Raw genomic sequence first — 12,667 nt, forward strand, 5'->3', positions numbered from 1 at the left:
AAAAAAAACATCTGTCTTCATTCAAAAGAAAATAACACTTCTTTGATATTAAAAACAAGTTTTTACTGGGACATAGTCAACTAGATTTAAATGAACTTAGCTAAGGACACTCCCCTAATTTGAATACAGCAGAGAAGGGAAAACWYGCCCTCCCTTTAAAAGCATAGGACCTGGAACCTTAACTTCAGATCGCTCCGGGGTTACCCGTGATGCTGTCTCCGGGGAGCGGTGCGTCGGTGAAATGGTTCCCCGTAAGTTTGTCTTGGTGTGTGGATGTCTGTGGAGTGAGGTAAATATTGAATTGGATGCTGGTTTGTGATTTTATTGAGTTTTGTCAGTTTCAGTAGTTGTTCATCTAATAAATGTTATGTTTGGACTTGGGAAAACGGTTTGTCTTCGTCTTTATTGTTCAGCTGATACATTGACTGCATCAAGGAATCTGGGCGGGAGAGAGAATAAAACGGGTCAAAAGATTTTAATCCTTCCTTTTCTGATTAAAATGAACAGTTTTCAGGTTTATGCTTCTCCCATGGACTGTAACAATTGTAGCTGATTGTCAGGTTTTTGTTTTGTAAGAAAATGAGACTCAAATCATTTGAGACCTTTTGTCTTCTTTAATTTGACATCGATCTTGTGCAGTTTAACTGACAAAAAATAAATCAGGTGGAGACAAAAATATATAAAAAAGTAAAAATGCACTACAATAAACCCATTATATAAGTTTGCAGCACCTCTAACCCTTTTCTGCACCACTTTTTGATTCAATCTCACTGCATTCAGGTTTGGTTACTGTATTGTAATACTCAGAAGATTTATTAGTATCTTATTTGTTGTCGTTTTATGGCAGGATTTAAGTTAGGTTTTGTTTTCGTTAAAATTCTGTCCATTGTTTTTTGACCTGCAACGTGGCAGAGTGACGGTGTTTAAATCTTTCTTCAAGCCTCAAGTATCTTTGTCCGTAAGTAGTGCGTTATTGTACTCAAATGTTTGACAGAAAATAATTAAGCTTGTCTGCTATTTAAGTTTTTGTGCGATCTTTAACCATGTTAAACGTGTCCAGCCTTCGTGGCACTACGTGTTAAAATTCTTTCACATAGCAATGCGTGTACTTGAGATGTGCAAGCTGTTCATGTATGGGTTTTTATGCTTAATTTTTCAGTTTTACAAAAAAATTAAAACTCAGACATACTTCAACTCGACGTTTGGGGTTTTTCCTGTGCCATCTGTCTAAYGCAGTTCAGCACGCCTGTGTGAATACAATAGTTACACATCTACTGATTAACCAACAGATTCACACTCAGAAAACTTCATGTATCCCATAAGGCCAGTTCAACTGAAGCATTGATTATGAGACCAAAGACAGAACAGAAACAACAGAATAAATTGAAGGAAATAAATGAAAAGATAACTTGAGACAGAGTATAAAATACATGTAACAGTAAAGAGATAACTTGATTTTGCTGTTAAGAGTCAGGCAATAAAAAGATCAAATGTGGCTCAGTTTTGCGTTATCAATGATATCAGCTTGAATAAACTAAGCTGTTTGACGCGATTTTCTATAAAGAGAGACTAAACCTGGAATCCACAAGAAATTGCATTTTTAATCTCAATAATAATTTTATTTCTCAAAAAACATTTGTACAGATTTTATAAAAAAAAGAGTTCCCATTTTCAACATTGCATCATTTTTAGCATCTGCTCTTCATCGTGTAAAGGTCTATTCATTTTCAGCTCTTGCTCTTTGTACAAAGAACGGGATGTTCCATTCAAAGCCAACATTATTCAGTTCGTTTACTTCTCCACTGTTTATAATTCTTTGTACTCCAACTTCTTCCTCTCTAAGTGACTTGCTCAAACTTTTAACTTATGCACAGTTGCCATAATCCCACCCCCATATCACAATTGTATCCAAGCCAGACATATTGCTACAAGAATGGCAAGGATTTTTTACTTCTCCCCTTAATGTCAGGGTCAGGGTGAGGCCTGCCGCAAGGAGTCTGGTGGGTGGCAATGAAGGAGGCGAACCCATGGTGGTAGAACGACGGGACTGAAACAGGCACTGGGGAGACAAACACAGTATTGACAAGGACCAGGGAACACACGTGTGATTAATTACACAAGGGGTAATCAGGGGAGAGACACAGCTGGGAGCAATCAAGGGGCAGACGGGACAAAACAGCGACTCAACTAAACACAGAAACCTGAATTAATACACAGAAAAACCAAATCCTGACATAAAGTCAGACTATGATTNGCATTGATTATGAGACCAAAGACAGAACAGAAACAACAGAATAAATTGAAGGAAATAAATGAAAAGATAACTTGAGACAGAGTATAAAATACATGCAACAGTAAAGAGATAACTTGATTTTGCTGTTAAGAGTCAGGCAATAAAAAGATAAAATGTGGCTCAGTTTTGTGTTATCAATGATATCAGCTTGAATAAACTAGGCTGTTTGACGCGATTTTCTATAAAGAGAGACTAAACCTGGAATCCACAAGAAATTGCATTTTTAATCTCAATTTTATTTCTCAAAAAACATTTTTACAGATTTTATAAAAAAAGATATCCCATTTTCAACATTGCATCATTTTTAGCATCTGCTCTTCATCGTGTAAAGGTCTATTCATTTTCAGCTCTTGCTCTTTGTACAAAAAACGGGATGTTCCATTCAAAGCCAACATTAGACTTGCTCAAACTTTTAACTTATGCACAGTTGCCATAATCCCACCCCCATATCGCAGTTGTATCCAAGCCAGACATATTGCTACAAGAATGGCAAGGAATTTTTACTTCCCACCTTAATGTCAGGGTCAGGGTGGGTGGCAATGAAGGAGGCGAACCCATGGTGGTAGAACGACGGGACTGAAACGGGCACTGGGGAGACAAACACAGTATTGACAAGGACCAGGGAACACACGTGTGATTAATTACACAAGGGGTAATCAGGGAACGAGACACAGCTGGGAGCAATCAAGGGGCAGACGGGACAAAACAGCGACTCAACTAAACACAGAAACCTGAATTAATACACAGAAAAACCAAATCCTGACATAAAGTCAGACTATGATTYTGAACCCAACCCATCTTTAGAAAAGCTATTTCTCTACCTGTATTAGAAGCATTGATGCATGTTTCTAATAAATGTAAGTATGTATTAGATGTATCATGTATGACCAGGGTTTCATATTGTTTCTGAATTGTTCATGCTTTTGGTAGAACAGCGGTGCAATATGTTGATCGCGGAAGGTTTTGAGTCGATCTCGGCATGAGATGACAAACTGAACGATGCCAAGATGCTGAGACCAGCACGTCCTCCTCTGACTCCTTATCAAAATGTTTGTAACTTTATTAAAGAACAACAAAAAAAACTCAACAAAACGTGTTGATTTTTGAACAAAACCCGTTGTGCAATTCTGTGCATTTCGGTTCCATTATTAAAATAATGAGCAGAGCAGGAGTTTAAAATTAACTAATCAGGGAGTGCTTATTAATAATCGCAAAATAAATAACAAGCCTGAAAACCTAATATCGTAATGGACTGAATGGTATGTTTTTAATGTAGTCCCTGCTCGGCTTGTGGTGGTTGCCATGGCAACAGGTATGCTTCACCCCTGGTAAAAGGGTTATTTTACCTTTGTTTACCTTTGCCTCGGCACATTACAGCCGCTGTAATTTCTGAACGTTCAATAAACGACGAGCTTGGACGAATTATCTCGTTCGTTTGTGAGTATACATAATCCACAACAAACATCAAACACGGTAAATATGTTTCATTGAGTATTAAACAAATGGCTTCTACCTATTCCATTTACTATTCACAACATTCGCAAACAGATATTTTAAAATATGTTTAGTTGGTCCATTGGAACCAATTAACCAAATGCTAATGGTTGTTGGATTAATTGGTCTCTCTAAATTCAGTGAGTGTATGGCTCACTGTGGGGCTATTTGTTCTGTCTCGTCACTCTGATTGTCACTACCCATGCTTCCCTCCCTGGATTACTCTGAGATATCAGTTAAACTGAAAAATAAAATAAAAAAAAACTCCATATTCTCACCCACAACTCAAACGCCCACATGGAATAATATATTATTTCTATACATATTTAATATACATATTTCTATATTCTACCAATACTGTCATAACAAATCAAACCTTTTTCACCTGAGGTTTTTTTAATAGCCAACTTCTGACCATGTGGCACATGAACTTTATTTGGTTTTAATTAATTAGAATTACAATTAACTGGAGTGTAATAATTGTTACAACTTGTCAGGTTTATGTGACGTAAAAAATTGAGACCAAAATCATTTGAGATTTTTCAACGTCTTTAATTTGACAACAACTTTGTACAGTTTAACTGATGCAAGTTAATTTAGCTGGAGGGGGGGAAAAAAAAAAAAGAATATTGAACAAAGGAAAAAAAAAAGTATTACAATAACTCTGTTATATAAGTATCAACGCCTCTAATTCAACACTTTTCTGCACCACCGTTTGATTACGTTTACATGTCAGGATTCGGCTTTGATTAAGAGACCAAAGAAATAAATCATAAAAAATTTATTGGATTTTTCATAATTAATAATTAATTTGGCATATAAACAATGTTATTAATATTCAACAAAGCTCTTTCAACATCAGCATTGTCCCAAAGGGCTTTATAACAGAATAAATTGAAGGAAATAAATGAAAAGATAACTTGAGACAGAGTATAAAATACACCTAACAGTAGAGACACAATTAGATTATGATGTAAAAAACCATAAGAGCAATATAAAGATAAAATATGGCTCAGAGAGTTTTGTGTTTTTAATTATATCAGCTTGGAGAAACAAAGCTGTTCAAAGCGATTTGCCACAAAGAGAGTGTGAGGGATTTGCCCCCTTTCCAACAGGTGCTGTTTTTGTACTTTCTATATTCTAACTTTTCTGGTAAATGTATTGTTTTTGTTTGGAGGAAGTAACTTGCTTTATTTAATAATTTGTTTTAATCATTCTCTTGTCTCGTTGAAGTCACCTGGTCACGTGTTGCCATGGAAACGCACGCATGAGCAGTGCTGACAAGGACCTGGTGTTTTCAATCAGCCTCACTGGGAAAACCCATTGTTTGAGAGGGAGGGGATATGTTTTTGGATTTTGTTTGGGCCCAGATTGTGTTTGTTTCAGTTTTGACGTTGTTAGTTAGTTAGTTGTAATTATGTACATATTTTTCTAGTAATGTAGTTTAGTACAAATGTATATTTCCTTTCTGGAAATGTAAATGTCTCCACCCCTTAATTAGTCCAATGCTTTAAAAGCCAGGTGGTTTAGGTCAGAGGGAGACTCTCCCTCCTGTTATTTGAATGCATGTCATGCTATGAACTGGAATGAAATGTTTGAATAACTGTATAAAGAAATAACTCAGCGCTACAATTTCTGGATTCTGTCTGTTCTCTGATCGCAAACTAACACAAGACTAAATCTGGAATGCACAAGAAATTGCATTTTTAAACTCACTAATAATTTTATTTCTCAAAAAACATTAAGCATTTTGTTAAAAAAAATTCCCATTCTCAACTGTTGACATGTCTCAGATGTTTGTGACTTTACAGTTGAGTCATATTAATATCTGCTCTTCATTGTGTTACAGCCTATTCTAGCAGAGATCAGCTCTTGTTCTATGTGCAAAGCGAACCTCATTCAGTTCCTTTATAAGATGATACTTATCATCTACAGCACTTGTCTTCTGTCCAGTTTCCATTTCTTTGTACTCGCTCTCTAACTTCTTCCTCTCTAAGCAACTTGCTCAAACTTTCAGCTTCAGCACAGTTGCCATTAGGCCACACCCGTGTGTCAGTTGTATCCAAGCCAAACGTATTGCTACAAGAACAGCAAGGAAGTTTTACTTTTCCACTCCTCAGGTCAAAGGCTTGACACCTTACACCATCAGGAAGTTTGATGGTTACATCAAAGTATGTCTTCCTGGTGTCTTCTGGATAGTAGCTCATCACGGCATCAGTTACATGTTGCTCCCAGAAGTTAAGGCAGGATGCAGCAACCATGATTTGGCCTGCAGGACGACCAGTGGTGGACATGGAGACTCCATAGTGCCTCACTGAATGTTTGCTGTTTCCATGATGGAAGGTGATGGTGGAATCCAAAGTTGTATCAGAACGTTTTACGTCAGGTGATTGACTTTCTGCAGGGTTGTTCTAATGTTATCCTCAATCTGTTGTCCTTTCAGATTAATAACCTGAAATGAAACAAGTGTAATTAAAATGAAAAAAGTGAAAATATTACTCCATAGTAATGTGTTGAAGCCATGAGAGCTGCAGATGGTGGTGGAATACAACACTTTACGTGTTCCCCATCAACTCTTTGACTGTCTGCAGGGTTTTTTCAATTTTATTCTTCAAGTAATTAAAATGAAGGAAGCGAAAAAGGGAAATTATTACTCCAAAATGCCTCACTGAAACTGTGTAGATGCCATAAGAGCCGTGGGTGGTGGCTTTTTTAGAAGCATTTTCCATGAACTCTTTGACGTGATCCTTCAGGGTTGTTTTAATGTCTACCTCAGTCTCTTTCCCTTTCAGATGAACAACCTGAGATGAAACAAGTGAAATAAAAATGAAAAAAGTAAAATTATTACACCATTGTGCCTCACTTTAACTGTATTGTTGCCATGAGAGACACAGGTGGCGGCAATTTTGCAAGCATTTTTCATGAACTCTGACATGTTTCTGCAGGGTTATTCTAATTTTATCCTAACTCTCTTGTCCTTTTATATGAACAACCGTATGGCGAGCCATTACAGCCAAAATTTTCATTGATCTTTTTCCCGTTTTTCATTTGTCTTTCATTTATCCATTTATAATTTTTTTTCCATTTTTATTGATCCCTTTCCAATTGTACTTTTTCATTTTATAAATTTTTTCCAAAAAACTGGGAAAAAAGGTAAAAAAAGAATATGCTAATGAGGAGGGGCAGCGTCATCAGGCTACAACTTCTCCCAATAGCCTATCCACCTTATTGCTGGGTTTCAGATGACGTAGCACCAACATCACCCAAAGCAGATGGAGGGCTGGAAGAAAACGCAGCCCATTTATTTCTGTTGATCCAGCATCAAAATGTCTATAGTCCGAGTCCTGTACGGTTGTTCCAACCGTTCTAATATAAAGAAAGATAAATGTTATTTATGTGTTTCGAAGGTAGTTGGTCACAAGGGAGTTGAATTTTAAAAAACTTACTGAAAAAAGAGGAGAAACAATCAATCTACAGCTAAAAACAGGTTTGCCAGTTTGCAGTGCCCATTTTCTAACACGTAACAATCACATCGTTTAAATTGTATTTTCAGATTTTATTTTACAGTTACTTAGACAAGCATTAATATTATGGTAAGATATATTACTTTTATGCCCTTAGCGTGGTTGTCCACAGAGTGCTAATGTTGTTAGCAGCTAGCTCAGTGCCGAGTCACGGACAGAAAATATGTTTATTCAGCGGGACTTTCATGCCAAAAAATAAATAAAAAAAGATCAATTAAATATAACCAATCCAGCCATGCAGTCAGTGAGCTGTGACTTTCCCCCCACATGCTTCGTTTCTGGACACGAACACGGGGTTTCTGTAGAACGGAGCGAATCGTTGACCTACATTGCACCTGATTCCAGCGTAATACAGCAACTCGACATTAACGTACAACTCCAGCATTAATTTGGGTTTACAGAAGCTAAATAAATGATTTACTAGGAGAGCCAAGCTCATAGAAATAACATGGGTTAGTTCGTTGTTAGCGATAGCATCGTTATCATAATTGCTTAAAATGGCACTCACTACTCACCCGGCAGAAACAAGTCGACAGCCATGTAATGCTTCTTTGATCCTAAATGGTTGACCCACAATTAAGCTAAATGATTGTATTCTCCAGGCTTTCGAAAACGTTCTTCTGGCTTTTGTTATAATATGAACTCTGCAGCTCCAGCTAGATATGCCCCTTTTCCACCGGCCCGCTCGGCTCCCACCGGCCTTTTCAACGGGGCTGGCGCTGCTTTTTTGGGTCCTGCTTCCAGAGCAGGGTCAGCAGGGCCAGCCCGGGTTTGGTAGGTGACGCAAGCTTCGCTGCTGTTCATTGTTTGGCCGAGGGCGTGGTCAGAAGAGCGAGGCGAAGAGAAAAGAAAAATGAAGGCGCAATGTTTGAAACTTGCTGCAACACGGAAGTGATGGAAGATGCAAACAAGCCGTGAACTAAAAGATGCCGGCTTTTTTCTTTGCTTCGGATTTCAATATTCAGCGGCAGCTCGATGGAGCCGTGAGGAATGAGTCGTTTTTGTCACGTGGAGAGAATGGCCACTTCGGAGCCGACGGAGCGACTGCTGCTCTCCAGCCAGGTGAGCAGTTTGTCTGGTTGTTACTACATTTAAGGTTGCATACATACAGTCATGGAAGACATTTAAAACACACAGCCTGCTGTATTTTTATTACTCAAACACAACATGCGCATTTTCTGAAGACACTCAGTTGAACATTAGTTATAAATGACTCAATATTGTTCAGCATGTTACCGTCATTTGTTTATCTTTGTGTGAATCTACGTGCTTCGATTGTTTGCATCCATCCATGCATCCATTTTTTGATTCTTCGCTGAGTTCCTGCAGTTTTTTTCTAATTTCTTCCTCACTCTCTTTTCCTTCCAGACGATCAACCTGAGATGAAACAAGTGTTATTAAAGTGGCAAAAAAAAAAAAGCAAAAAGTGAAATTATTACTCCATAGGGCCTCACTTTAACTGTTTTTGCCATGAGAGACACAGATGGTGGTGGAGTACAACACTTTTGGAAGAGTCTTTATCATCAACTCTTTGACGAGTGTCTGCAAGAGGTTGGTTTGTCTTTGGTGAGATGAAACTGTGCAGTTTCCATGAGAGACATAGATGGTGGAATATGACGCATCGTTAGAAGTATTTTTCATCAACTCTTTGACATGTTTCTGCAGGGTTGTTATAATTTCTTCCTTACTCTCTTTTCCTTCCAGACGATCAACCTGAGATGAAACAAGTGTAATTAAAATTTTTTTAAAAAAGCAAAAAGTGAATTTATTACTCCATAGGGCCTCACTGAAGGTGTGTTGTTGCCATGAGAGACGCAGATTTGGGTCTCTTTATGAGCAGTCTTTCCCATCAACTCTTCAACTAATTTCTGCAGGGTTTTTGTAATTTCATCCTCATTCTCTTGTGCTTTCAGATAAAGAAGCTGAAATGAAACAAGTGTAAATAAAATGAAAAATGCAAAACTGAATTTATTACTCCACAGTGCCTCACTGAATGTTTGTTGTTGCCATCAGAGACATGGATGGTGGACTCTTTAATTTCTGTCAATTTTTTGACAACTTTCTGCAGGGTTTTTCTAATTCCATCCTCATTCTTTTGTCCTTACCGATGAACAACCTGAGATGAAACAAATGTAGTTGAAATGAAAGAAGCAAAAAGTCAAATTATTACTCCAGAAGGGCCATTTTTGAGGATGTATATAGACTGCATTTAATGTTCAACTCTGTTTTAGTTGTGTTGAACCACCAGATTTTTATTTGTAAAAAAAGTCAGTTTTGGTGATTGTAATCATCATACTTCAAAACATAAACTAGAGGTCAGTTTACTGATTAGTTGACTTTTGAAGGCAATTGATTGGACTTTATTGAGGGGAGTCAGAGTAAAGGGGGTCTGAGTGCAAACACGCACTAAAACTTTCATGTTTCATTGTAAAAATTTGTTCTTTCATGTCATTTTTACTCTACTTCACAATTATTCACTATTCACTGATGTTTGTGGTTGTAAAATCACAAACCCTGGAAAAATTATAGGGTTATGAATTCTTTTACAAGACACTGTATGTAACCAGGAGGGGAGCAAACACAAACACTTCTCACACCATTGTAGGTCCTCATACTGACTTTCCTCATTTTCATAATTTAAATTATATATTCACATTTTGACAGCTTGTACAGGTAAAAACATGTTTTTGTCTGTATCACAACTTTCCACAGAATGATAAAAATATGTATAACATGTTTTAAGCCTCACAATTGTTTATATTTAAGAATAATAAGTTAAACTAAATAATTTAACCTTTATATTTATAGTATAATACAGAAATATAAACAATTATCTGCTGGTCACTGACCAGCAGATGTAATTGGAAGTCCTAGATCAGATTACCTAAAATAATAATAACAGGCTTAGACTTTGCAGATTGTTTATTGCATAGTCTGTATCTGACTATGTTGATCTCTGCCAATAGGAGGAAAACACTTTGTCATTTCACAAAACATGCCACAATTATCAAATGTACATAAACAAACGCATACCAAAACAAAATAACTTGAAGTACTTTTTTTAGACACACAAGTGGCAAGACCTTGTCACATTCCACTTATCAACATCTCAGTCATGGTGTTGCGGTGGAACTTCTCATTCGGCTCATGATTCCTGCATTGAAGAGAACAGAGAGTGATTACTATGCTGGGTTTACCCCACAAATCTGAAGAAGTCCACTGCTTTTAACTGAACCTAAAAGTTGGTCTCTTAACTGTAGGATCCAGTGTCATTTACTGGTCAGTTTCAGTCTAAAACCGTCACAGTCAGTGACTCTCTGTGTGTTAGAGATGCAACACATAGTACTTTCATGCCTCATGTTGGGCTAAGTACAGAAAGACAGTTCCATGTTAAGAAGCATGTTTGTGTTTTAAATATATGAAAAACTTAGATTTCATCACTTATTGTGATACCCAACTGAAAAGGACACCCACCTGTATTTGTCTGAGACTCTGCAGGATGGCAGATTTGTGAGAAGCCACCAGTTGACGATGCTCCTCATTCAGCATCGTCCCCACAGGGCCCTTCTTCACCTTCTCCCAGTCCTCTTTGGTCTGAGCATAAAACATATTGTTAGGGATYCCAGACTGGCATTCAGRATAAATGTTCACACATTCAAAGTCAATCACTCACCATGTYTTTGAAGGCCTCYCCACGGTAATAACTCTGGAGTGCTGGATCGGCTATTCCCACTGTGAACATCTCATGCAGCCTGAAAGYCACCAGATGCAGCTCCTCTCCATCAAAGCCRTACACCTTCTGGTCCTCACAGGTCATCARGACAAGCTGGTCACATGGGTACGAAGTTCCCTCCACATAGCCAATAACCTCCATCTTTGTTGTTTTGGGAAGATAAAACTTTCCCCATCCGTTCACCACTGCAGGCCTGTCCTTGTACTCTGTGTCGTCCAGTGTTCCTTTGGTCAGTACGGGCCCATCTGGTCTGGGTAGGGTATGGCTTTCACCTCTTTGTAGCTCCATTCTGGCTTCCTGTCAATTTAAACAACACGCACATAAATAAATATTCTTTTAACTTTTGATGGATACATATATGAAATGCAGACAAAGATGACTAAATGAAAAAAATAATAAAATAGGCCAATATTAATGGATTTTATAATAGTATTTAATAATAAGATCTGGGGTTAGGACCTACTTACTTAGCAGAAAATACAAAGGACTTTTGCTTAACACCATATTTTATTTTATTATAACAACACAAAAAATACAACTAAGCATTAATTTTTAAAATGTGCTATTGTCAGTATTTCGGCATTAATTTAAACTAATGAAAATAAGAGAAAGAAAAACCTATACACGTTTGGTAGTATTTGCTCCTTGGAATTAAAAATCAAGACTTTACAGGAAAATAATAAAGACACTAGGAATGAAATTGATTAATTAAAAGCAATTAATCAAATGATGAATCTGAGTGAAGCTTTAATTTTAATCTTTAAAACAGCCCCGAAAGTAGCCATGTTAGTCTTACGCAAATTTGACTTTTAAGTAGAGTTACATAAAATCCTAACAGTCAATAGAAACAAAACAACAATAACAAACAAAAAATTATTTGGAGAAAATATAAAATTAACATAATCGGTAAAATTCATTTTAATAGCATAACATTCATAACCAAATCAGCTTTATTGGGTAAAATTGTGTGCGAAAGAGGAATGTGACTGTGGTTTTCAAGCGCTCACCGCAAAGGTTCATTTTATGGGAACTAAAATAAGGATTAAAGAATAATATACATATGCAGCAAATTATTTTTTGGATATAGAAAAAACGTGTGTTAACAGATTTATGCTTCTCCCATTTATTTATAATTACATGCATTAGAAACGGAGGGTTGAGGAAAACGAAATAAAATAAAATTTGGACTTTTAAGGCGTATCCGTTTGTTTATATAATATTTGAACAGATTTATTTTTGTATTAAGGATACATTCTGTATGAAAGAACTGCTTAGAAAATTCAAGCGACGCAACGAACATTAAAACGTTAGATTTGTTTTCACCTTAGGTTTTTGGTAAGTAAAGTATTTTGAAATGTAATTTAACAGTTTTGGAACCAACGCGGAATGGAAAAAATCACAAATAAGTTTAAAATAAGACCGTCTACATACCTTTAACAAATAGCTGTTAAGAATGTCAACAAATTAGCATGTTAGCTTGAGAGAACTAGCCTCGATCGTCTTGTTGCTGAAAATGAACTTCTTCTTCTTCTAGTTGAAATTTAATGGCGGTTGGCAAGAAACTTTAGGTAAGCATTACCGCCACCAACTGGTAAGGAGTGTGGACCACATGACAAAAAAAAA

At 36.9% G+C, this 12,667-nt stretch overlaps 1 protein-coding gene and 1 long non-coding RNA gene across 9 annotated transcripts in view; one reads left to right on the forward strand and one right to left on the reverse strand.

The window, feature by feature from the left end:
• The first annotated feature begins 8,220 nt into the window (after positions 1-8,220).
• The window catches only part of LOC108166736 (sodium-dependent dopamine transporter-like), an 8,920-nt gene continuing 4,473 nt past the window's right edge, over positions 8,221-12,667 (forward strand). The window contains exons 1-2 of one of the 2 annotated variants that reach the window (XR_001777118.1): positions 8,283-8,373; positions 8,680-8,765. Coding sequence is in view for 1 of the 2 variants with exons in the window: in XM_017307633.1 (XP_017163122.1) it covers positions 8,238-8,373 (136 nt within the window). In the remaining variant the exon portion in view is untranslated. Of the gene's footprint in view, positions 8,374-8,679; positions 8,766-12,667 lie in introns of those variants that run through there. The other variant, XM_017307633.1, reaches the window with a different exon arrangement.
• Positions 8,431-12,661, reverse strand: LOC103472076 (uncharacterized). 7 transcript variants are annotated; one of them, XR_534800.2, is made up of 8 exons: positions 12,476-12,661; positions 10,786-11,341; positions 10,345-10,465; positions 9,302-9,427; positions 9,099-9,233; positions 9,000-9,024; positions 8,766-8,888; positions 8,431-8,688 (listed from the first exon to the last, which is right to left on the reverse strand). It is a non-coding gene; the product is annotated as an uncharacterized LOC103472076 (long non-coding RNA). The 7 variants fall into 7 exon arrangements; XR_001777119.1 differs by having other exon boundaries at positions 8,766-9,024; positions 10,395-10,465; XR_534798.2 differs by having other exon boundaries at positions 8,766-9,024.

This window comes from Poecilia reticulata, linkage group LG11 (assembly GCF_000633615.1).
Source record: "Poecilia reticulata strain Guanapo linkage group LG11, Guppy_female_1.0+MT, whole genome shotgun sequence".
NCBI classification, from domain to species: Eukaryota; Metazoa; Chordata; class Actinopteri; order Cyprinodontiformes; family Poeciliidae; genus Poecilia; species Poecilia reticulata.